This window comes from Patiria miniata, unplaced genomic scaffold (assembly GCF_015706575.1).
Source record: "Patiria miniata isolate m_02_andy unplaced genomic scaffold, ASM1570657v1 HiC_scaffold_19, whole genome shotgun sequence".
NCBI lineage: Eukaryota > Metazoa > Echinodermata > Asteroidea > Valvatida > Asterinidae > Patiria > Patiria miniata.
This window is the reverse complement of record NW_024037057.1, coordinates 10,592,713-10,618,047: the sequence shown is the minus strand read 5'-3', so window position 1 is coordinate 10,618,047 and position 25,335 is coordinate 10,592,713. Positions and strand designations below refer to the sequence as shown.

Genomic DNA, 25,335 nt, shown 5'->3' with positions numbered 1-25,335 from the left:
ATTGAAAAGAATGTTGGAACCTGACGCCACTTTTTCCTTCATATTATCTCAATGAAGGTCATTCGTTGCAAAAATGATGATAAGACATGAATCTGGGACTGAGAAATGTTTCCAATTTTGTTAGGAAATACTTGAAATGACTCTCCATATACTTCGTACACAAGCGCAGAAGTGGCGTCAGGTTGCAACATTTTTTCCTGGCGTGTTTAGCATGTGTATGCCACTGTACAACCAAGTCATTTTGTGTGTGTAGGCTCCTTACGTCAAATGGATAGTTCAGACGACGATTTCTTTCTTACTAAGAGTAGATTTTGCAGTGACGGCGGAGAATCTGACAGTGAAGATGCATTGGTAATTTTCGGAAAGCAAATTTTCACGCAGACGGTCCTATTCATGCTCATTATGGAGAACAATAATTGTCTGACGTGTTCAAAGTGTGGATTCGTAATTCCTAATCCACATTTTACTAAAGATTCGTAGTTCCAAATCCACACTTCGTGACCAGTGTAAGAGATTCGTAGATCCGAATCCACACTTTTAACAATAGTGTGACGTCATAGCAATGCCTGAGTGCATCCGACCAGCGAATGCTGTATTGTATAGCCGTTTGCTTGTAAGGCAGGGGTATAATCGATGTGCTTGGCAGTAAAAGTCGAAGCTTGACTTGTGGAGAGGAAACTTTCTAGCTAGCTCTGTCCGTTCAGCTTGATTGGATTGAAATCGCATGTCCCCAGCCAAAAAGGATGATGGTGTGGAATCCATGCGTTTTGCTAGCCGTGACCGCCACATGTGTGGTTTTGACCGGTACCGGCGCCTTCCTTGGAGCGGAGGCCTCCTTAGCGGAGTTGCAGCTACTCCGTATGCCGCGACAGGCCTCGGGTTCCAATGGAACAGACTCCGCGTCGGCTCTCCAGGGACTCTTGAATGACTTCGGTGCCAACGGACGGATGACCAAGGAGCAACTGCAGCAGTTAATGCAGGAAATCAACGCAAAGGTAAGAAGACTCGATGTTTTCAGAGTACTTTTACTCCATCGTCGGGGACCGGACGACTGTTAAAGTGAAATTCGATCAATCCATCCAAAAGTTCGAATTTTCACTGAGTTTTCACAGGATTGACTGATTCGTTTTAGAGTAGGGTGCCTTGCACTCTGAATCGCTGGTCCCTATCTTTATTTTGTGGAAATTGGGGAGTAACATGCTGAAATCATGGTTAGATATTTGTATCGTTCATTGCAGTTCTAGTTTTCATGCTCAAAATTTACTTTATTATGAGAGAGTGAAAATCCACTTGGTCTTACTGACAATGGAAGATGTCGAGCCAGGGAGTTTCAATCGAATATGTGTATACCGAGCTTGCATTAATATATCCCCCACTTTTTGACCAGGGGGATGGGCTATTCAAGCCCGCGGGAACGGGGGGTGCTGTGGGTGCTGCGGCACCCCCAACTTTTTGGATTGGGGTGCTGGAAAATACTTCAGCATCCCTACTCCCGGGCAAAAAATGTGTCCCAGCCAGCAGTGTTCAACGACGATGAAATTGCGCCGCTACGCTATACATCATGCTTGCTCTACAAATATCTCCGTCGTTTTGTTTTTTCTAGTTTTGCCGCGGCTAAGCGCGGCGCTTCAAACGTCGTGCACGAACACAGTAAAATATCAAGAGGAGGTATTTTCTAAATCTTCAGGCAGTGCAGAGGGTTAGGGTTAGGGGTTGGGGTTAGGGTTTGAGTCATTTTTGGAACTACCCAACCACTGAAATAGTACTGGAACAGGAAGACAATGTACTACGCTTTTAAATGCGCCGTTTTGATGTAAGGTTAACCCTAAAAGGGCCGGGTTATTTTGACCATCTCTCAGCCGGGGGGGGGGGGATCTCGGCAATCGAGTGACGAAAAATTTTGAAACTCGGTACATGCAGAGAGCAACTTGAACTCATCATAAACATACCAAAGAAATGTCATGACTATATGTTAAAGGGTTTTGGAATTATGGCTAATGAATTAGTCATATGTACGAATGGTAATTGTGCTCTGTGTACACGACGTATATGGGGCGGCAAACAATGGTCCGATTTTTAGGTTTTTGGTATCAAAAGATGGGAAAGGCTCGGGGCTAATAAGTCATAACAGCTCCGGTCGCGAAAAAAAATTGAAGGCTATCGCGGAAAAAGTTGGGGGAGGGGCGGTTTCCGCTCATGCCATATTTTCAATGGGGAGCGCCAATAAAATCCTAAAATCATTCACACTATATTAACTACAAATGCACCCTAGTCACAACTATTTCTTTAGGGGGAGACCGTTCGCATGTACATCACAAACCTTTTTTTTGCTCATGCAATTTTTTTTACGGAATTTATTTTTTGGGGCTAGACAAAATTTGCTCAAGCCCCCCCCCCCCCCCAGCCCCCCCCCCCCCCCCCCCCCCGTAGAACCGCACCTGCGGGAGGTGCGATCACGCCCACCTTCAGTCTGTCCATCATGCGAGGGCGCTAGCTGAATGATCGACCAAGCCGTCAAACCACGCGACTAGTGTGGAGAATTTGTCACGACATACATGTACAACGAATCGATATACACATAGCGCGGGCCGCGGGGCACTGTATTTAGCAGAGTATTGTTAAAGTCTACTAGTAATGCAACGGATATATAGGATTTAAATTCTCACTACGGGTTACTTGTTTTGCACGGACGGTAGTCCCAGGGACCTTTTTATAAAGGTGTATAGATTGATTGCGCTTTGAAAAGTCAGAAGAATTCCTGGCATTCAACTTCTACAAAGCTCCGGGGCCGGGCATGGCAGTGTGCGACGGTCCGGGAAGAGGCATAACTTTTTACTGATTGAAAAAAAAACTTTTCACAAACCTTAGGCTATTATCATTCATCGTCGTGTGGCTCTGAATAAGTCTAGTATTTTTTTTAGTTTGGTGGCATAACCTGATGACTATGGAGAGAACGTGTAGAAATAGAGACTGGGTACCAGATGTTTCTTTTGAAACAGTTAATTGATGCAAAGGGTGTTGGACTGGTTGTTTCGTGTGTCAGCCTATGTTCGTTTGTTCCAAAACATATCAAATCCTTTGTGGTCAAAAGGACCCCATGTAAACTGGCCAAAGCGCACAGCCAGATGACTTTGGACACATAGAGATAAGAGCTCCCGGGCTCTGTGTATACATGTATACAGTAGCGCTGCCTAGCACGTGTACAATAAACAGACCCTACGTGCTAAGTCATTGAGCAACGGCAAATTTTATTGGAGTTTTTATGTACAATGATTTTTTCGCCGCGTTCTCTCATAGAGGTTGCACATAAAAACCGGCCCGGTGGGTTAGTTCCCCATAGGAATTCATAAAAATTGCTATCTTATGTTTCGGGACTCTCATGCACCGTATTGAGAGTCGCATATTTTCGGACTGTATTAATAAGTACATGTAAATGCATTTCATTTTAGTCCCACCATACATGTGTGTGTGGGGGGGGGGGGGAGGTGGGGGGGGGGGGGGGAGGTGGGGGGACGTGGGGGGGGGGGAGGTGGGGGGGGGAGGTGGGGGGGAGGGGGGGGAGGGGGGGGGGAGCTGGTTCCATCTGTCCATGGGGGCGCTGTTCAAAACCGACGATTATGCACACTAATGGACACTATATGATGCTTTTCAGGGCGATACATGCGTGAAATTAAAAAAAAAAAGGCACACCGAACCACCAATGGCATAAAAAAGGGTACGAAGTTCTTTTTCAAAAGAGCACTTGTTAAGAAAAAAGGGCACTTGTTAAAAAAGGCACTCTTTACAAAATATGGGGGGGGGGGGGTAAATACCCCCTTACACCCCCCCCCCCCCTGGCTACCCCTATGTCTTACATGTACTGATGAAAAGATTTGCTAATAATTGAAAAACTACCACCTTCTCATCACTTATCAGATCTTAAAACAAGTATTAAGATCTTGTATGTATTAATTTACATGAAAACAAGACGAGCTGAATTTCCACTGCATGTTCCCTTTAATTACGGGCAGGAAGTTTGATAACGTGTACAGAATCTCCACGCAAATACCGTGGGACCGGGGGATTTTCGCATAATTTGTAATATATTTCTATACAAAACAAAAATGTCACACACCCCTTCTTCATCCGCACCTGATGCATATACCATAGTAATTTTCTCACGCGATCTTCGCTCCATGATTTTTAGCGTATTGTGTTTCAGGCCAGTTAAGCAGTCTTTGTAAATTTTGAATGCAAGGAAATCGGACATTTCAAAGCGCAACCAATCAATCATATTGTGTTCATTGTATACCAAAAATGTGTATAGGGAACTACGGTGCCTGGCTTATAGCGAATCCCGTTCCACAAAGACCAGACTTGGTTTAGCTTCCAAGTGATGTCGATGTCGTGCGAAGATTGAATGTAATTGCATGGTTGCACGCTAATGTCGTAGTCCCCTATGACTATTTTTGGTACATTGATTTGTTAAGAAAATCACCCTCCGGCGAAACAGGCCTTTGAAAAATTGTTACTAGCATCTCAATGAATGGAAACTGAAAAATCGACCTCTCACTTCCGAAACTAAAATACATGGACTAGTGGAACTCGGTGTACTCGTACACATGATGAACATGTATGAAATAATTTTGTGGCGGTCATTGGATGAAAACTGAAACTATTCTAGGAGACTAAAATTTCTTTTAGGACATACAATTTCTTTGAATAAACTTGAAGGACTCATGAGCATTTACCAAAGAACAAAAATCGAAAATGACCTCTGATAAGGACTGCATGCATTTTAATCCTTTTTGCAAATGGTTCGAACCGACGAAAGCGAGACATAAAGTGGCCGAAGAGCTGTTTGACTGCGCAATAGTCGTAGCCTTGTTGCCATTTTGTGATTGGAGAATAAACTTCGTTCAATTGTTCGTATTTTGATAACTCCAACGCGTGTACGAGACGTACACCCACCCATACACACACTGTTTGATTTTACGGAGGCCAAGTGTCCGGAGAAAAAAAGTGTTTACATTCCAAAACGATGTGCAGGTGCCCTTTTCAAACAATTTTGAACCCCCCAATCGAAATGACCTTGCTACGCCCCTGGTTGACTGTTATTTCCACACTTTTGTTATCAAGAATGTTTTTGGTTGGCGCCCTTCTTTCGTTGACGTTCTTTATTAAGCCCCGAATTCCTTCCCTCTTATACCAGTATCGTTTTTTTTGTATGTTAATCTGTGTTCGGTGGGTGCAACTTAAAGTTAATTAACGGACACCATTTGCCAAAAAGAAGTTAAAGAAAAACTAGCCTTTAACTTTTTTCGGCAAATGGTGACTGTAAATTACCTTTAACCCTAAAAGGGGCGGGTAATTTTCACCATCTCACAGGGGGGGGGGGGGTGTCCGCCCCTCCCCCTAAGATCTCGGCCATCGAGTGACGAAAAATTATGAACCTCGGTACATGCATAGAACGACTTATCATAAATATACCCAAGAAATTTCAGAATTATATGTCTCAAGGCTATCGTGGAAAAAGTTGAAGGGGGTGGGGCGGATTCCGCCCCGGCCTCTTTAGGGTTAAGTTGCATCCACCGAACACAGTTTAATATACATAAAACGATAATGGTATATATACAAGGGAAGGAATTTGGGGCTTAATAACGAAAGTCGATTGTATACAATAAATTCGAAGCAGTATATCATAGTAAAAAAAATTAACCTGTCGAAATTTCACCTCGGTAGCTAAATAACCCTTTGAGAAATTGTAAAAACTGAGAATTGACAGGTATTCGATCCTTTGTCACTGTTCAACCCCTGTTACCTGTGACCTTATACTTATGATAATTGTGTTATGATTTGGCTGGTGGCAGACTTGTGATTTGACTTGTGATTTGACTTGTGACTTGACTTGTGACTTGACTTGTGACTTGACTTGTGACTTGACTTGTGACTTGACTTGTGACTTGACTTGTGACTTGACTTGTGACTTGACTTGTGACTTGACTTGTGACTTGACTTGTGACTTGACTTGTGACTTGACTTGTGACTTGACTTGTGACGTGACTTGTGACGTGACTTGCGACTTGACTTGCGACTTGACTTGCGACTTGACTTGTGATGGAATTGTGATGGATTTGTGATTTGACTTGTGATTTGACTTGTGATTTGACTTGTGACTTGACTTGTGATCTGACTCGTGATTTAACTCGTGATTGGCTTTAGATTGACTTTTGATTGTCTTGTGATGAACTTGAGATAGACTTGTGTTTTTACTTGTGATTTTACTTGTGATTGACTTGTAATTGACTTGTGATTGACTTGTAATTGACTTGTGATTGTCTTGATGAACTTGTGATGTGCTTGTAATGTGCTTGTGATGGACTGTGATTGACTTGTGATTGACTTGTGATTTGATTGACTTGTGATTTGATTGACTTGTGATTGACTTGTGAGTTGATTGATTGTGAAATATCTCACGGCTTTATTATACCTGTCTTTTCTGCTTCCTCTACGCAGTGCTTTTCTGCAGAGGAGCTCCTACGGGACCACTCCTTGACGGAGGCAAATTTGCAGAATGACACCGAAGCAACACTGAAGGAAATCTGCCCATCCCTGCTGTACACGACGACCCTGGATGCGTGCCCAGACCCGGCCCCGACTCAAGCCCCGCCAGCCGACGAACCGGAGGAACCAACAATCGCACAAAGTAACTCGTTGATAATTCAATGTCCATATCAATCCAGTTGGAACAGTTAGAATCCAACCGAAACAAATTTCACCAGAGCTGTCTTTGAATAGGCTAGTACGACTTGTTTATTTAATCTGCCCTTTTAACCCTCCTGTGGTAGGTAGTCAATATTCCGAGCCATGCAGGTCAGTTTCAGGTGGAGGGATAATTCATAAATTGTTAAAGAAACTCTGTCACAAAGAGACACTGAAAAAAATAGCACTGTGGAGGATAGAGTGCAGTGCAGCGCAGCGTGCACACTTGGCCTGATGCGTAACCACACAAAAGAATTGTGCAAGGATCGAGAAGTGTTGATTTATACCCCACCGAAGATTATTCAAAGGAATTTGAAATGTGGGCGCTGTCCCCCCCGGGCTGCGATTTTTTTTTTACACAACTATCTGGGGTACTTTGTGCGCTTTCCCATGGGGCATGGTTATAGGATTGTACGCGGCGCTCTACAATCCTATATAACCTTGATTCAAGTATCCTGAAAATGGGTACCTGTACTGTGTAAATAAAATATTCGCCCCCGGTCTGCGACCTTTGCGCCTCCCTTTTGCGTAGTCTGGTTCCCAGACCAAAAGATTCCGACCATTCCTGATGAATCTTAGGTCAGGTAGCCTCCGGTAATACAATGTATTACAATTTACATCACGTGACTAAAACGGGAGGAATTCCTCCTTTTTTCCGAAAATTTCCGAAGTTTGCCGAAGTCGTTTCGTCGAAATCGGATAGCGCCCGAGTATTTCCGAGTATATAATATAGGTTTAATTAACTGCTAATTGCTTATTAATTTTATTTTAAATGAGTTGATAATTAATATTCATTGTTTCATTTTAGAAAACTTGAAATTCAACGACGAGTTTGTGCATCAAATATACTCGGATCGTACGGGCGAACTTTTTGCTGCGTCATGTACATTTTTGAATTTGACGACCGTTACCGAGATTTTCCAAAACTCGGTCTTCATTCGGCTCCGCCTGCTAACAGTGCTATTTGGTTCCCTAATTTTGAAGATTCCAGATCAACATTACTCAATGTTCACTTACAAAAACATCAAACTGTATTATCATAACTGTATGATATTACGAAGCAAGTGATTTATTTAAAGATTTGATCAGAACATTAAAAGCTGCAAGTGATAAAGCGAAATCGGAAACGAAGCCGCGCTTTGAAAAAGGGCCATTAATGTCGTCATGTTTATTTTTAGCCACGGAGGCTGCCTGACCTACAATTTAAGACGTGAGCGTCGGGAATAATTGTCAGGTCTGGGCACCAGGCTACCTTTTGCGGCCATTAAACTAGCCAGGTCGCCGTTGGAGGCGCAATTTTTGCCGTTGGTCGCCGATGATGGCACAGAGGAGGCTCAATGGTTGCCCAAACATTGCTCGGGGGTCGCAATAAACGCGTTGGTTGCCGTAGGTTGCACAGGGAGGGGAAGCAGGCAAGTGGCTCAGTGGACGCACAGGTCGCATGTAGCTCGACATGGAAATGCCCGAAAATTGCAGTTTTGATGGTTCAAGGGAGGCACACAAGGATCGCTGGAGCAGTAAACATGATTTTTTGGGTTAAGGCGACCACTGCATGAGCGTCCTGGCCATTTTTGGGTCGCTCGTAGGTGGTACAAAGGTCGCAGGCTCGCAGCTCTGTGTAAAGGGGTCCTAACTCTCGTGGCAAAAGTGGTTTTGCAAAACTTGAAGGGTTGTGGAGTGCCGAAGACGTACAAGGAGGGTTACTAGAATTGTGAAGTGCAGAAGACTATAGGAGGGTTGATAGAAAAGGTTATCAAAGTATCAAACTGAGTGTTACAACATAAATGAAGTACCTGTATGTGCTTCCAACATCATGCGACGGCATAATTGAAACATTGTCTTAAATTAAGTCTAATTTCGTATGGGATCAAGTCAACTTTGTATAAGGACAAATGTTGGGATTTGACTTGCCATCTGGGTTGTTCTTTAGATCCGCACTAAAGATGAAATTATAATCCGGCTATTATTACCTCCGCCAAGGAGGTTATGTTTTCAAAAAAAACAAAACGTGTCGCCGCACCACTTAGGGGCAAGCTCCATACCAGAAACCGCAGATTTTTTTTACCAAACTTTTTAGTCTCTTCAAATGTCGGCTGATGTTGCAGATGACGCTCCCCTTAAAACTCTCAAAATATCCTTCAGAGCGCAGCATGAGGTGACCTCAGTAAAACCATAAGGCTTGAGAAGTATATTGAGATAATTAAAAAGCGTTTACAGGTTCCAGATATCCGACCATCGCTCCGTCAGTCTGGCTTCCAGACGCACAATTACAAAATTACAACACCGTGAAATGGTGCCCGACTAACTTTAGTGCAAAATACATAGAGCCCAGAGAGGCCACATAAAGCTCATAATTATTTGATCGTAACCCCATCTAAAACACCTTAAAATTGTGCAGCAGCAAGATTCCAGTCAAACCAGTGAGTTTGGCGGTTTTGAGATCTTACATTGAAAAAAAAAACTTTTACATTTTGCCGACGTGCATGGCTACGCAGCGACGAGCGCGCATACCAAAAACCGGATTTTTTTTGGGCCCAACAACGAACAACACGGAAGGAGATATTTTTAGAGCAAGCAAAATGTATAGTGTATTTGGCGCAATTTCACATATTCCAGCACCCCCTTTTCGCAGCTCCCACAGCCCCCCAGTTCCCGCGGGCTTGTTTTTAACAGACGACTGACCAACTAACTAGCCAACACGATGAAAACATAACCTCCTTGGCGGAGGTAATAATAGCCGGATTATAATTTCATCTTTAGTGATCTAAAGAACAACCCAGATGGCAAGTCAAATCCCAACATTTGTCCTTATACAAAGTTGACTTGATCCCATACGAAATTAGACTTGAAGACAATGTTTCAATTATGCCGTCGCATGATGTTGGATGCACATATAGGTACATTGTACTTCATTTATGTTGTAACACTCAGTTTGATACTGGCTAAAAAAGTAACCTTTTCTATCAACCCTCCTTGTCTTCTGCACTTCACAATTCTAGTAACCCTCCTTGTCTTCGGCACTGACAACTCTTTAAGTTTTGCAAAACCACTTTTGCCACGAGAGTTAGGACCCCTTTACACAGGGCTGGGAGCCTAGCTGCGACCTTTGTACCACCTACGAGCGACCAAAAAATGGCCAGGACGCTCAATGGTCGCCTTAACCCAGAAAATCCTGTTTACTGCTCCAGCGATCCTTGTGTGCCTCCCTTGAACCACCAAAATTGCAATTTTCGGGCATTTCCATGTCGAGCTACAATCCACTGAGCCACTTGCCTGCTTCCCCTCCCTGTGCAACCTATACGGCAACCAACGCGTTTATAGACAGCATATGCGACCCCCGAGCAATATTTGGGCAACCATTAGCCTCCTCTGTGCCATCATCGGCGACCAACGGCAAATATTGTTAATGGCCGCAAAAGGGAGGCCCAAAGGTCGCAGCCCGGGGGCGAATATTTTATTTACACAATAGTACAGGGTCCCTTTTTTTCAGGCGACTTAAATCAAGGTTAAGGATTGTAGAGCGCTGCGTAGCGGCTCTACAATCCTATAACCATGCCCCATAGGAAAGCGCACAAAGTACCCCAGATAGTTGTGTAAAAAAAATATCGCAGCCCGGGGTACAGCGCCCACATTTCAAATTCTTTGAATAATCTCGGTGGGGTATAAATCAACACTTTTCAATCCTTGCACAATTCTTTTGTGTGGTTAAGCATCAGGCCAATTGTGCATGCTGCGCTGCACTCAATCCACAGTGCTAGGTTTTTTTCAGTGTCTCTTTGTGACAGAGTTTCTTTAACAATTATTAGCTATCCCTCCACCTGAAACTGACCTGCATGGTCGGAATATTGACTACCTACCACAGGAGAGTTAAAAGGGCAGATTAAATAAACAAGTCGTACTAGCCTATTCAAAGACACCTCTGGTGAAATTTGTTTCAGGTTGGATTCTTACTGTTCCAACTGGATTGATATGGAGATGTGCATTTGTTGAGTTAGAAACGCTGGATAGAAACTGTTTCATACGACGATGCCCCGTTGTGCATATTTTAAGTCAGTGTATTTTAATTCAGAACAGAAAGAAACAAGTACCAAGTGGTACAATCTACGGCGGCCGGACAATGGTGGTAACGTGTTTTTGCTTGCCAGGAATTGAAGGCACTTTTTCATTCGATCTTTCAATAGGGGCAACGGTGCATACCCGAAGGTTTTTGTTGATTTCATTTTAAAGTTTTATTGACGTTGCTAGCATTCTGTTCTCACCTTAACAAATGGCAAGGTTCATCCGGCGGTTACACACAACCCAACCTAATAGGATTATGGAACCGGCTTTCATTGAAACTAGTCATTCTTTACGCCAACTCCATTGCAATGTCGTTTTAATAAAAAAGCTATTCATGCTTTACCCTCTTGAACACAAGTCATTGAATTATTCGTACCAATGCACGGCGTGCGCGTGGCGTGCAGCGCACAGTGCAATGGAAGTACTATTGCACTGTGATTAGAAGTACCATTGCACTGTCACTGCACATGTTGCCGATGGTGGCGCTGTGGTGTTTAAATTGACAATAAAAGTTCTGAACTTATTGAACTGTTTGAGTTCTAAACTTGTGGAAAAGTTTTAAATTGAGAAAAATTGAATATGATAACTCTGAACTCGTCAAACTTGTAAACAGTTTTTAACTTGAATAAATTGGCTATTAAAAGTCAACCAATCAGATGACGAGGATTTATTCAGGTGTTATATAAAACAAATAATGAATGCTTCGCCTCGTTGAATGGAACATTTCATCTGTCGCTCACAAACATTCATTATTTGTATACCGTAACCAGCGGGGGTGTAAGAGGGTATTTACCCCTATTGTGATCAAGTTGTGCCCGATCACTCAATAAATAATCGACTATCCAAAAATGATCAATCCTGAGAAGATGTCATCATGCAAATTCTTGCGAATTTACACAAGGCATTATACAATGTATACCAAGGGCGGATCCAGAACACAATTTTTTGGGAGGCCAAAAAATTTTTTGGACCCCCAAAAAGTGGGTCAAAAAAATTACGACGTGGTGTTCGGGGCCCGCTTAAGGGCCCCGAAATTTTTTTGGATTCTAGATGCTCTGTGGTGCGATCTGAGGCAATTTCTGACTACTTTAACCAATGTTTTTTTGAGGAAAAGATGGTGGTGTACTCATTGCCTGCCTTTATTGCGATGTCACATTAAAAAAAAAAAAAAAAATTGGTCTCGTTTTTTTTTGGGGGGGGGGGGGGGCCATGGCCCCCTTTGCCCCCCCCCCCTGGATCCGCCCTTGATGTATACCGGTATACAACAAAACATGGTTCACCCCTTCGGCTGCCCGACTACCTCATATTTCATCACAGTGCATCCAGAATCTAACAGTTTCCGGGGCCCATAAGCGAGCCTCGGACCCCACGCCATAAGGGCTTGGAACATGAAAAATTCAACTTTGATAAAATATGCAAGAAGGAATGTACTAAATATAAGAAAGCAGCCTTGCAACAACAATATTTACAAACGATGTCATACATAATAGTACAATTCTTTACCAGAATTAAATGGAACAAAAAATGGTACAGGGTCCTCGACTTTTCGGTACTGTAGAAACGTTATAATAGCAACAGTATATTTTAAACAAAATAATGAAATAAATTATCCTATCAATCTCATAAAATTTTGCTCAAAAAAGTCAGGCGAAAGTGGCCAGGAATCGCCTCAGATTGCACCGCAGTGCATCCAGAATCCAACATGTTTAGGAGCTTAAGCGGGCCCCAAAACCCACGCAGTGAGCTCGCGCTCCGCGCTCGCATTAGACCCCCAATTAGTTCTGCTTTCGGTGTCCGTCCCTACCCTATTCAGACAGCTCCTGCCCTATTTTGTTTTATGGTAAAATCCAAAAAAATCCAAAACCATCAATAATTACCTTTTAAGCTTGACTACACGCAGACTCCTCGGATCCATATTGTCGTCTACAAAGAAAAAAAAATAACAAAAAAATCTTTCCTACCAACCCTATTTACGAATGCTAGGTATTCATAAGCATTGGGTTTTGCTATAATTTTCAGAAATGATCAAGAAAAACAAAAATGTTCAAGTATTCTGGTTCCCTGACTCCACTAAAGATGAAATGTATCAATTTTATGGATGCCGGAAAATTGTAAGGTGAGGGAACCAGTCTAGTTGGCCTGCACCTGTTCATGAATATGTAACCAAAAACAAACAAAATGTGGTCTGAAAAAATGGTAAATTTGGCGTAGTAGTTAAAAAAATAGTTAGGTTCACCGTTGGAAATGTATACAAAAATACCACTTTCTTGAAAATGACTTCACACCAGGTGCCATAATTTTACAGGATGCTTTACACTGTCATTTACTAACATCCTAGTAAGGTATTCGTACAAACTGGGTAGTTATATTTTTCGATGTTTGCAAATAACCCTTTAGCCTTAATGACCCCCTAAGCTTGATAAAGGCTGTCAAGCTTTCCCCCCAAACGAGCTTGTTTCCGCTACAGCACAGCGCGCCGCGCGCACTACATGTAGTTGTACTACCGCCTCAACGACCCCTGCATGCGCTTTGTCTGCACGTACGTACGCCCCCCCACCCCCCCCCCCCCCCCCCCCCCCCCCCACACACACATCCGTAAACAGCCGTACAGTAAGTAGGCGGATGTGCCGCGACTTGGGCGTACGTATGTACGTGCAGGCAAAGCACATGCAAAGGTCGTCGAGGCTAACAGTAGTACAAGTAGTAGTGTGCGCGGGGCGGTGTGCTGTAAGCTCGTTTGGGGAACTTGGTCAAGGCTAAGCACCCCTGGGCAAAAGTTTGTTCCAGTGGCCGGGCTTGCCAGATAACTCTAAAATTATGGACGACTTTGCATGACAATTTTTGTAGGGCCAGGGATGTCCTTGGTACAAGTAGAAATCCATTAGATTTTGGAAGGGATCCGGATCTGGTTCTGGATCCAGGATTATATAATGTTTTTAGGATTCTGCACCATGATGCGAGTATTTCTTTTGGGTGTACTGACAAGCGTGTCAATAGATGGCGCCCTCTAACACGTGGTCAGTGCCATATAGCAGTGGCACACCTAGGATTTGGCTGGGGTGGGGGCTCACATTTTTTTCCAACTCAATTTGTAGAAGTACTTTTTTTCACAAATCTTGCCAGATTTTTTTGGGGCGTTTGACGTTGGTGGCGCTACTACTCGAAAATAGGCCACATACATATCACCAAGGGACTGAAAAAAAACCCCAAAATATGACAAGCTGTAATTGATGGGGAGAGGGGCTCAAGCCCTCCAAGCCCCCCCCCCCCCCCCCTTGGGTGCGCCACTGCCGTATAGAGAAAAGTTGCGACAACTTCAGACTGTTGAACCATAATGGCCGCTCATTATGTGCACAGTGCAGCGTGCAACTAATGTGTACGATATATGCATGTATATATGCATATAATCCGCCATGTTGTTCCAAACTTCCATTTTGGTTGATATATTACATCACAATCATCCAATCAAAACTATAGCTTGACTCTCTTTCGAAATTTGCCCTCTTTTAGCTTGATCCATGATGTTGAGCCATCTCAAAGAATCAGCTCAATTCGTAAGTGCCTGCGAGCGAGCACGTACGTGCTTGTGTTTTGCACAACAAAATAACTGTCCACCGCCGTATTTGAAGCGACCTCGCGCGGCAGCTCGTGCCAACTATATGTACAATCTTTTGCCATGGGTTACAGAACCGGATTTAAGTGCACTGGGTTTTGAGCAGCGGTGTTTATTATTTGGATTTTCCATTTTTCCTTCTTCCCTCTTCCTTTCCCCTTCCTTCTCCATTCTTCATTTTCTATTTTGCCGACAGCACTATAATTTTGCCCACAAAACTGACTAATTGGGGTGTAACCCCCCCCCCCCCCCTGTAGCGACGCCCGTGTTAGAACGATGCTTTCGCTATAGGAGGCCAAGGAGGGGCCTTCGTTATAGAAGTGAAACTATAGCGTGCCCATGCAGATTGGTCCGTGGAAACCCAATGAATCAACGAAGTGTCAAAGATCAAACTTGGCTCTAGGGAAAGCCAATTACAATGTAACACGACAGTCTGCGTGCTTGTCCTGACTGTTTTCCCATTTTCTTTTCGTAGTTTGGGGTTATGGGCTTCTCTGTGTCACCATCATCAACTGTGGTTCGCTCATGGGAGCTTTTGTGGTGCCATGCATGAACAAGAGGGTGTACAAGCTCATCATAATCTACCTTGTTGGGCTGGCCGTTGGGACGTTGACTGGCAGTGCCTTGCTTCATCTGATACCCAAGGTAATCATTGAATAACTGGAGCGATTAACATACAGGGCGCCACCAAACGGTGAGCAGGAAGACCGTGTTTTCCCGCAGTGCATCATGGGAAAGCCGTTTCAACATCCAATTCTGGATGTTTGTTTGTAGCGCATAACGAAAAAAATATTTTTGAAAAAAAACCTCATCGATTCTTTTTTTGGAGGGTGGGGGATGTTTCAATTGTTTTTGTCTTTGTTTCGTTTCCGTTTTTGTAAAACTTGCATTCTTGCCGTTATAGGGCCATACGCAGTTTTTCTTGGCAGCAGCGATTTTAAAGCACAAGCAAACAATCTTCAAGACCCGAACTGATGTGACGGTAAAAAAGTCACACTCTGCCAAATTTTGCGAAATGTTTTTGAGTAACCTGCTTTATGCCGATATGATGTGTGTTACGGAAACTCCATAATAATTTAGGCCTACATTTACGGAGAAACGTTGAAAACCCTCGTCTGTTTAGACCTTCACTACTTTGCCATGTAAAGGACCACGGTTCAAAACGCAAGCAACATGCAAACGCTGCAACCTCTGCTGGGGTAACCAGGAAGTCGAAGGTTCCAATCCAGTTCGGGTCATTTATTTGTCCAACTATCTAATTCATTTTTTTCTATTCTTACAGACTCATGGTCTGAAAGTGAAGAAACTCGGCAACACGTTGGTCTGGAAGAACACCTGTATCCTGGCTGGCATTTACCTTTTCTTCTTCGCTGAGCGAGTCCTGAAGATTGTGACTTCCAAAAAAGACTACAAACGAGTACGTCATCAAGTCCTAAATTGCAAACGATAACCCCCACCTTTGTATGGGTCGAACTTATTACACTCGTAAATTAAAGTTGTATCAAAATGACTTCTGAAACCTCAAGCAATCTCTCATTTTCCTATAGTCTGTGAGGTTTCAACAGTATATTGACGGCAAATAATGACTTTCTATAATCAGTTTTTAGAATTAACGCCGCGCAAATCAAGGAACTTTTTCTTTATCCATGTTTTTTTGTAAATGTTTTCATGGCACCCATAAGTTTCCATCTAAATTCAGATGTTGTGGGTCCCATCACAAAATTAGAGTTGATTTTGTAGTCTTTATAAGATGGTGTGAAACTACACAGACCGGCAAAATACAATTTTTCAAAGAGTGAAAATCGGTACCAGTACAGATCGCTTTAATTTTGAACTGAAATACATTAAAAAAGACACACTGTAGTAGACATTTGAGTGAACACAATAAATATTGGATTGAATAAATTTCCTAACTCTCCCTGACCGTTGTCTGATGGAGTGACGTTTCATTCGGGTAAAGTATATTTTTACTCTTTAGATAGTAGTTATACTAATGGTCTCTATAACTTCAGTTTAAAAAAAACCCACAAAATCGGCAAAGAAACCAGCAAAAGTCGCAATTGTGCGGCACAGAAAATGGAAACAATTCTATGGCTGACCCCCTTTTTTGTTGAATCCAAGAATACTAATGAGATGATTTAATGAAGCCACGAACTAAATCTTTTAAAAATTAATCAGCTTTTACAGCTTTGGAATCAGACTATTTTGTGGCCCATTTGGTAGGCGACATGCTTCAAAAACTATAAGTGTTCAAATGTATAAGTGGTATTTCTTCTCAACTGAATTTTCGTTTTGGTTGTATACAGGAAGTCAAACGCAAGGAGAGCATCATGCATGTCTCTGGAATGCACGACCCCAATTCCAACGGGGGAGATGGGTACAAGATCACTTCGGGTGAATCTGCCCTCCAGCTGACTGAATCCTTCCCAATCGCCAATGGTAACACTCTCAATGAGGTAATCTATAATTAACATTAAAGTTGCTGATCGTCATATTACTACTGTTTGTCTTTGGTGTCATATGAAATGTGGACTCCTATGGACTAGAACACCATGCGTAAAATATGCCACTTTCCTCATTATATTCGCTTAGTTATGCACATGATACCTCCAATGAGTCGGTATTTCATAGAATCCAAGTTTTACACTAAATCGGAAAATGGCGTCGTTACAGCGCCTTCATTCGCTAAAAAAGTTTTGCCCATGGGAGACATTCGAGACGCTTGGTGGCGGCAAATTAACTCACGGGCCTTTTTTTCCTATTGTTTACGTCATTTTGATTATGCGCACATTAATTAGCTTAAACGTGACGTAGGGCCTAAACAAGTGATACGTGATACGTCTCAAAATGTCTCCCTTTGTTTACTGTTGTTTTGCCACTCGTGTCTTTGTAACACAGAAGGAGGATGGACATGGCCACAGCCACGGCGAACTGACCTCTGCAGACGGCAAGGTGCGTATCGCCTCGGTAGCTTACATGATTGTCTGCGGTGACGGTCTACATAACTTCGTAGACGGGTTGGCTATTGGGGCGTCCTTCACCACCAATCTGCTGAGTGGTTTCTCCACCTCTATCGCCATCGCATGTGAGGAGTTTCCTCATGAGCTCGGTGAGTTTACTGCTACCATTCGCCAGCTGAGATGTCCAGCCACATGTTGGGGTGTTTCAATAGTTTTGTGCGTGATCTCTGGCTTCATTATACGGGTGTAGGACATCTGACTAGCGCCCACAGAATAAAGACATTGACAAAGGGGAACCATTAACATAGGACAGGATCCATCGTTGTTAACATTTCAAAAAAAATCACGATTGACTGTCTCCACTTTTATCTCCGATGCTAAACAGGTGACTTTGCTGTTCTGCTCAAGTCTGGGCTGACTGTCAAGCAGGCCATGGGATTCAACTTCTTGTCATCGTTGAGTTGCTACATTGGTCTGATCGTCGGCATCATCGTTGGCCGTCTGACCGAGGCAGAACCGTACATCTTCGCACTGGCCGCCGGCATGTTCCTGTACATCGCATTGGTGGATATGGTAAGTTTCATAACAAATAAATATTGACCTTAGCCCAGTGTTTTGGCCTCGTGGTCTGCAGCATTGAACTCCTGGTCTGTGGGTAATTCTGCAGGTTGTGGGTTCGAGTCCAGCCTGGGGTTATGGGGCGTGTTCCCCGTTGGGCAAGGCACTTTTACACTCCTTGGGAAGAACCCCACCCAGGAATAATTGGGTATCTGTGAGGGCAGAGATGGTTTATGTTGTGATTGATTTCAGCTGCTTTGCGCCGAAATGGCAGCATCAAGCTGTATACTCCCCAGAGAGCTGAGATCCGGGGATGTTCCATTGCTCCAATGAACAGGGTAGTATACCCACTACTTTTCTCGTTAAAAATGGCCAAGTACTCGTTGAATAATGTTTCTTTTGGTTGTTTCCCTGTATTTGTACAGTTGCCAGAGATCGCCAACGTGACCTCTAAGAGCAAATTCCGCCTTGGATCTGAGATGGGCATCTTTCTGCTTCAGAATGCTGGCATACTGACTGGGTTCGGCATAATGATACTTCTGTCTGTGCTGCATCCCTACATCAAAATTAAAGCCTAGATAGGTACACTCTCAAAAGGCACTGGTGACTGACCCGGAAGCGTATTTTTTTGTTTGCAGCATACATCGTATTTAACCAATCACATCACACACCCTAATGTGAATATTGATCACGCTGTGTGGATGGAAGACACTACGAGTAGGTTCTCGTAGTGTTTTCCCTTCAATTAAACTTCCCAACCAAAAGTAAACAAAAATATTTGATGAAAATGGATATGGGTTCGAACCACAGATCTTGCAATCCACATAGTTCATTCCACTCTCCACTAGACCACTGTGACAGCTCGACGAAAGCCGTTCTTTGAAATGCTTTATTGTACATGCATGACTGAGTGATAGCAATGGTGTGACGTCATTGTTATTTTCTTATGAATAAGCATCAAACTAGCTGAATAATCATGATCCATTGATGATGTGTGCTGCAAATTAAAATACCGAGACCCGGATCGCGGAAAGTTTGGCCTGACACTTTACTTTGACACTCTTCTGAGTCAAAATGACATCTTTAACTAATTTCTCGGGTCAATTTGACTCAATGTCATATGTATATCGGATTACAATTAACATCGGACTCCTTGACCCTATTATTGGTTAAACCTTATCGGGTGACCGGTTACTCTCCTAATTATCATACTTACGCATGCGCAATACAACCAATGAGTCCGTATGCCACAGAGACAATTCATTCACACTACACATAGCCCTGGCAAACGAACTCATTGCGCGGAAAGCAAATGAGGGATAATCCCTCCTTTGATTTTACTTTAATTTGGTTTGTTTTAATTTGTTATTAATTTTTTTAACACAAATTATTTACAAAAGTTCTAGCTAGTGATAAATATTATGGGGGAACAGATAATAGCTAAGTTGTTTGCGTTTTTATTTTATGTATACGTGTACATGTCTTTCTATATATTTGCTGACAACGGATATAATTTCTTTCTTGATGTAAGTAGAAAAACAACTTATTTTTTATCTTGTTTATTGCTGTAATTGTGTTGTGGTTTGTATTTTTAATTTTGGGTTGGTTTTAGATGACGGCATCTGGCGAATGAGCAAATATACGTATAAAATGACACAATGGATACTCTTTTTTTTGGGTGAACATTTTTTTTCAGGTAGGCCTAGTGGCTAAATTCCCAAAGAAAACCATGAATGGTAAAGTGAGTGCCTTATGTGTCGTCACACTACCGCCTACAGGAAATCCAATACAGTCGCAAAGTGCACTTTAATCAATCATACCATTATAAAGAGACCTTCTGCACAATGAAGACTTCAAGTCGACTTTTTTTCAAATGGTAGTTGATTAGTTATGTACACAGCGGCAAACATTTGAACGACGCATGAAAATTCTCAAAACAAAAGGCCTCATAGTTCAAGGTGAACGGCCAACCTGCACAAGTCAGGTCGTTAGTGGACTCAAATAACACGGATAAATGTTTGTGAAACATAGATGTACAAAAATAATGATGATGGTGGCAGGAAAAATACTTGAAGGTTTTCAAAATCACATTTGTTTTGTAATGAAATAGAGCGCGCAATGCGAATAGGACATTGCCGGATTCAGCCCATTAAACATAGTTATCTATAAAAAAAAATGTATGACATTTAATATGTATATATTGGTGTACGGAGGTACTAAAGTGTAGAAGAAAGCTTTCATGTTTTGCCAGTATTTTATACATTTGAAACACTTGTATGAGATGGGACATTTCGGACAAAAGAGTATAAGACTATATATTTTTATGGAAAAACAAATCTGTAGTGTTAATGTATTTTGTTCTTGATTCCTGTATTTTAATGGTTTGCGCGGGGAAAAATTAATTTTCTAATAAAAAGTGCTTTAAATCAGGGAGCCATCTTCGTTTCAATCGCACAAGTTATTGAAGACAGGTTTATACTTGGTACTTTCATGATTTAATCATGTTTCTAATAATAAAACGTACTTAATCGGACTGTGGGCCTATATCATTACGTGTCTTCTTGCATACCTCAGACAACTGCCATTCGCTCTTTGCAGGCTACGCCATCAGCATGCAGAGCCTTGATCTGGCAACTGAACACACTAAATAAAGCCGGTTCAGTGATACCCGTGTATACGCGGGAATCACTGAACCCCGACACGGGAATCACTGAACCGGATATATTTATTGTGTAAAATGCCCGATCGATCGAGGCTCTGCATGCTTATGGTGGAAGCGTGCAAAGAGCGAATCGCTCTTCCCTTTACTTTTTTTTGCCCTAAAAGTCCTCCCTTCATGACGAGTGGCTCTGATTTGTCAGGTCCACATAACCAGGTGTATTACTTAATTGTGATTGGCTAAAAATCATTATAGCACGCACGTTCACCTTTTCGCCGTTCACTTCTTGTTTCACCCACAAAGATGCAATACTTTTGTGTGTGTGGTCTGAAGTTTTCCCTACTTTCTATATTTCTTACATTGCTTTACCCATGGTATGCCCAAACAATTCGAAACTGTTTTCCATGGGGCCGTGCAATTTTGAAGCTTTCGACTTTCATTGTATGGTCTCGGGGAATTCAAACTATAGGCCGACAAGTTGTCAAAGAGCTAGATATTTATAGCTCACGGGGCAAAGAGCATCTCTAAAATAGTCACGAAGTGCAATACACGTCCGTTACCCCTGCGTTAGGTCAATACAAAAGAAATATATCACACAATCAACGTTGACCTGCAAACACTGCCGGTGCTCTGACACACATGCAGTAGCTAGGCCGCACACAGAAGGTAGGTTCCATCTATGTCTTCATGATGACTGTACAAATGATAAGATGATATCCATGTTATTTATTATGTTGGTGGTGTTCGTCTCCAACATACCCGGGAAAAGGTTTTTGTGTGAAGAATGCACGTGTACTAGCAACATTATTAGTGAAGTGTAGTGCATGTATCACCGTAGTAAAGTAAGCTTTCGGTTAATAGGCTACACGATGAATAGGCTACACGATGACCGAAGTGGCGTAATATAGACCATTATCATGTTGCGGCCATATTGATTTTTCTCCATTCAAATCAACGTAACCAAAGTGAGGCGGGAAGAAAAAATAGTCTGGTTCCTTTTTTTGCACACAATCATTCAGTACTGTTATTGGATACAGGGAAAACGACTGAATGCTTGCAGCATGATAAAGGTCTATAGGCCATAGTTAAAGAGTCGTGTGATATCATTATTGTAACCCGTACCTTGAGTGGTCATCTGGCCTAGTGATGGGTGATTCCCATTAAACAAATAATGCTTGCTAATACATGTATTAAACTTTGCTCCAAACTCAATAATTTCAATTGAATGTCGTTTTCATCATTCTGACTTGCAACAGACATCAGACATGTTGGCGCTCGTATGCGCTGCAGTTGCAGTATTTACCTGTCTAGTAGTAGTCTGGGTACTAGACCGCATCTATATCGACATCGAAGGCAAGTATGTCTTCATCACAGGCTGTGACTCTGGATTCGGCAACCTGCTCGCCCGCAACCTGGATCGACGCAGGGGGTGTCACGTGATCGCAGCCTGCCTTACAGAGGAGGGCGCGGCTAGACTCAAGCGTGTGACGTCATCGAGGTTGACTACATTGCGATTGGATGTTACAAGCAGTGAGAGTGTTCACAGAGCGCGTGATGCAGTACAAACAATCATACCGGAGGGACAAGGTATTTCCTGATGTTACACTTTCACAATAACATTCCTCGTTTGAAATCTTAATTTTTATTCAGAAATACCAGGAACTATGAAATAACACATCAACAGCGCGGAAATCAAAGTCTGCGTTTTTAAATAAAATTATTTAATAAAACTGTCTGGAAACGAGCAAATGCTTACGTTGCTATGCAAATAAAAAGCTTGTAATATCGAAAATGTGCTGAAACTTATAAACCTGACACTTGTCGGAATGGCAAAATTCTTTCTAATACAAATGATAGCAAGAAATACAGACTTGCGACTCGATCATCTTTAATCCCTCAAATCTCCGTGTAAAAAAAACCCGAACAAACAAAAAGAATCTGTTCATTAATCGTTTTCCAACGCTGCAGATACATTTGCAGAATGGTGACAATGATGTTGAAATGTTACCCCTTTTAAACGCATGGTGGCGTGCTCTGTTGTTTCATGATAAATAAGAACACAACATGTCTGCCTTCGTTGATTTTGCCAGAATTGTGGGGCTTAGTCAATAATGCTGGAATAATCTCCCCGCTGGGACCGTACCATTGGCTGAACAGGGATGACATTGTGAAAGTCCTGCAGGTCAACCTCGTTGGCGCCATTGAAGTGACTAACACGCTTTACCCACTCATCCGCGCCGCTAGAGGGCGTATTGTCAACGTGTCCAGCGCGGTGGCGCTATTCCCCTCGTCGGGGACCATATACACAGCATCGAAAGCCGCCATAGAAGCTTTTTCAGACAACATCAGGTATCAACAATTTAGCATTACCGTAGTTTGTTATTAATTACCTATCGTAAAATTTGCATTAAGAATATTGTGTTAATTTCAAAAGTGGGAAAGAATGTAGCATCCTGACGCCACTTATTTGGTTGTGTACAAAGTCTATGGAGAGTCGAGTACATTATCAAAGTACTTTCAAACAAAATTGAAAATGTTTCTCAGTCTCAGATTCATGTCTTTTCAACATTTTGCAGTGACTGACATTCATTGAGATAATAATAATACAAGAAAAAAAGTGGCGTCAGGATGCAACATTCTTTTTGAAAAGTGCCCAATAAACATTATTGCAAATGCTCTGGTTAGTAGTATCAATAGCTTTATATCAAAGTAGCAGAAACACAGCTTGTTAACGTTAATCCCAAATGTGTAAGTCAAAGACAACCAGACCTTTCCCAGTCACAGTCAGGCCCGGTGTCAAAGGCCTTCATGGGCACAGCTAGACATTCCTGAGGAGAAAGCACAATGCAATTCTCCCTTCACCGACCTTTCAGATTATTATAAAGGTATCACAATCCAACTGTATAAAACGTAAGCCTCAAAATCTTTTGAATCGCAAGACTTTTGCTGTCACTATTAAGGGTCAAAATGCCATGGAATCCGGTTCAAAGAACCTTTCCGCCATCAACTTATTACTGACATCCAAATCAACGTTGTGTCCATGATCCGGGAACAACACCTCGGAAATATAACAACCTCTTTATTATTTAGTCTCTTATAACTTCCTTTTCATTCATGCCAACAAGGTGTGACATGAAACAGTATGGCGTGTCTGTTCACATTATCGAGCCAGGGGCGTACCAGGGTACATTCTCTGATACAGACGCAATGAAACGCAGACTGAACACCGCCTGGGAGCGGCTACCGCAGGAAGAGAGGGACAGCTTTGGTGGCGAGATTGCGCGTGAAGCAAGTAAGCTCGTAGCTCAATATGATCCGTAAATGTCCCTTATTACAAAGAGCCCATCTGTGTAACAAGACAGTATTTTGAAATATGTGAAAACCAGATGTGAACTGAGCGTCAGTTTGACAAGATGTGCCTTGACTGCATAATTATTCAATCACAACATCACACGAAATCTTTGCAGTTATTTAAAAGTTTCAAGATGTGCAGTACAGACTTTTTTTTGCAAAAAACAAAACGTCCTGAGAGGTCAAACTCCTTCATTGCTTTTCAAGTTTATTTTATAGATGGATAATTAATATGTTTTTCTCTAATAAAAGTCCCATTTAACAATCTGTATTTTGTAAATTCCACTGCTTTCGTTAGTTATTAAACCTAGTTGTGTTTTTGTATACATTGTGTTTTAGTGGAACTTCTTATTATCGATGCCCTGCGTATGGCGTCCCCTAATTTGCATGAAGTGACAGATGCTATGGAGCATGCGCTCTGTTCCCGGTTCCCATGGCGACGGTACCTACCAGGACTGGATGCTAAATTATTCTACAAACCGATGTCTCTCCTTCCCGCCTTTTTAGCGGATGGTGTTTATAATTTCTTGTTTGGTCAGGCACTAGAAAACAAAAAGAAAATTATAAGAAAGGCCAAAGCGATGGAGAAAAAAGACTAACTTGAGATCGTCATATGGGTGGTTCAGCACAAACACCGTTTTAATGTTCTGTCCACGGATCACAAAAAGGTAAGTGTTCTTTCAGCTAGACGAAAACAATTCACATAGGGATGTGTGTTAATCGATTTCGTTTTGCTGAAAGAACACTTACCTTTTTTGGACAGAACTTTGAAAACGGTGTTTGTGTTCAAAATTCCTTAACTTGAAAAGTACATGAGTGATTTGAATGATTATTGCACCAAGGCCAAAAAAAGTCTCCGGTTTCTGGTATGGAGCTTGACCCAAAATTACAGAATACCGGGCAATGTGTTATGGTAGAGATTGATGAATTTTAAGTCGTAAATGAAAATACACGTAAAGAGGTAAGCTGGACAATAATATGTAATAAGTATGTTTAGGAACGAGTGGATCCATCAGAACAATTTTTTTTGGGGGGGGGGTGAAAAAACGAATTTGTTTCCCCGACAAAAATTGAAATCAAACAATTTTGCCGTGGGGTCTGCGGCACACTTAAGGGCCCCGGAATTTTTTGAATTCTATATGCTCTGTAGTGTGATCTGAGGCAAGTCCCGACCACTTTAACCAATTGTTTTTAGCAAAAGATGGTGGTGTACGCAGTGGCTGCCTTTTTTGCATTAATTGACCTTCCCCGACTTAAACTATGTCCCTCCCGCAACTATTATCCGGTGTGCAAGGGAACAAATAGTTTCGATTCTTATTAATACTTTGTGCTATGAGATGAATTCGATTCATGTTTAGTATTGGACAGCTGTATAAAAGCATTACTCACGACCC

At 42.2% G+C, this 25,335-nt stretch overlaps 2 protein-coding genes across 4 annotated transcripts; both read left to right on the top strand.

Moving 5' to 3' along the window:
- Positions 1–548: 548 nt before the first annotated feature.
- On the top strand, positions 549–20,369 carry LOC119725763 (metal cation symporter ZIP14-like). The gene is made up of 8 exons (XM_038197324.1): positions 549–995; positions 6,496–6,685; positions 14,889–15,058; positions 15,696–15,830; positions 16,720–16,869; positions 17,312–17,522; positions 17,759–17,946; positions 18,357–20,369. Exons 1-8 carry the CDS (start codon positions 744–746, stop codon positions 18,507–18,509), a joined length of 1,449 nt encoding a protein of 482 aa, XP_038053252.1. The 5' UTR covers positions 549–743; the 3' UTR covers positions 18,510–20,369.
- Positions 20,370–20,566: 197 nt separating this feature from the next.
- LOC119725764 (short-chain dehydrogenase/reductase family 9C member 7-like) lies at positions 20,567–24,649 on the top strand. 3 transcript variants are annotated; one of them, XM_038197326.1, is made up of 5 exons: positions 20,567–21,256; positions 21,847–22,177; positions 22,681–22,939; positions 23,716–23,882; positions 24,281–24,649. In XM_038197326.1, the coding sequence occupies exons 2-5, from the start codon at positions 21,856–21,858 to the stop codon at positions 24,538–24,540; spliced, it is 1,008 nt and encodes a 335-aa protein (XP_038053254.1). In that variant the 5' UTR covers positions 20,567–21,256; positions 21,847–21,855; the 3' UTR covers positions 24,541–24,649. The 3 variants fall into 3 exon arrangements, with proteins under 3 accessions (XP_038053254.1, XP_038053253.1, XP_038053255.1); XM_038197325.1 differs by lacking the exon at positions 20,567–21,256 and adding an exon at positions 21,267–21,432; XM_038197327.1 differs by lacking the exon at positions 20,567–21,256 and adding an exon at positions 21,267–21,432 and having other exon boundaries at positions 23,716–23,890; positions 24,281–24,475.
- The last annotated feature ends 686 nt before the right edge of the window (positions 24,650–25,335 follow it).

Excerpts from the sequence above, each read along its gene's own strand:
- LOC119725763 (XM_038197324.1), top strand. The coding sequence starts at position 744 with ATGATGGTGTGGAATCCATGCGTTTTGCTAGCCGTGACCGCCACATGT. Across the intron at positions 996-6,495 it reads TGCAGGAAATCAACGCAAAG|TGCTTTTCTGCAGAGGAGCT; the intron begins GTAAGAAGACTC and ends TCCTCTACGCAG. Across the intron at positions 17,523-17,758 it reads GGAGTTTCCTCATGAGCTCG|GTGACTTTGCTGTTCTGCTC; the intron begins GTGAGTTTACTG and ends GATGCTAAACAG.
- LOC119725764 (XM_038197325.1), top strand. Across the intron at positions 22,178-22,680 it reads AATCATACCGGAGGGACAAG|AATTGTGGGGCTTAGTCAAT; the intron begins GTATTTCCTGAT and ends TGATTTTGCCAG. Across the intron at positions 23,883-24,280 it reads CGAGATTGCGCGTGAAGCAA|TGGAACTTCTTATTATCGAT; the intron begins GTAAGCTCGTAG and ends ATTGTGTTTTAG.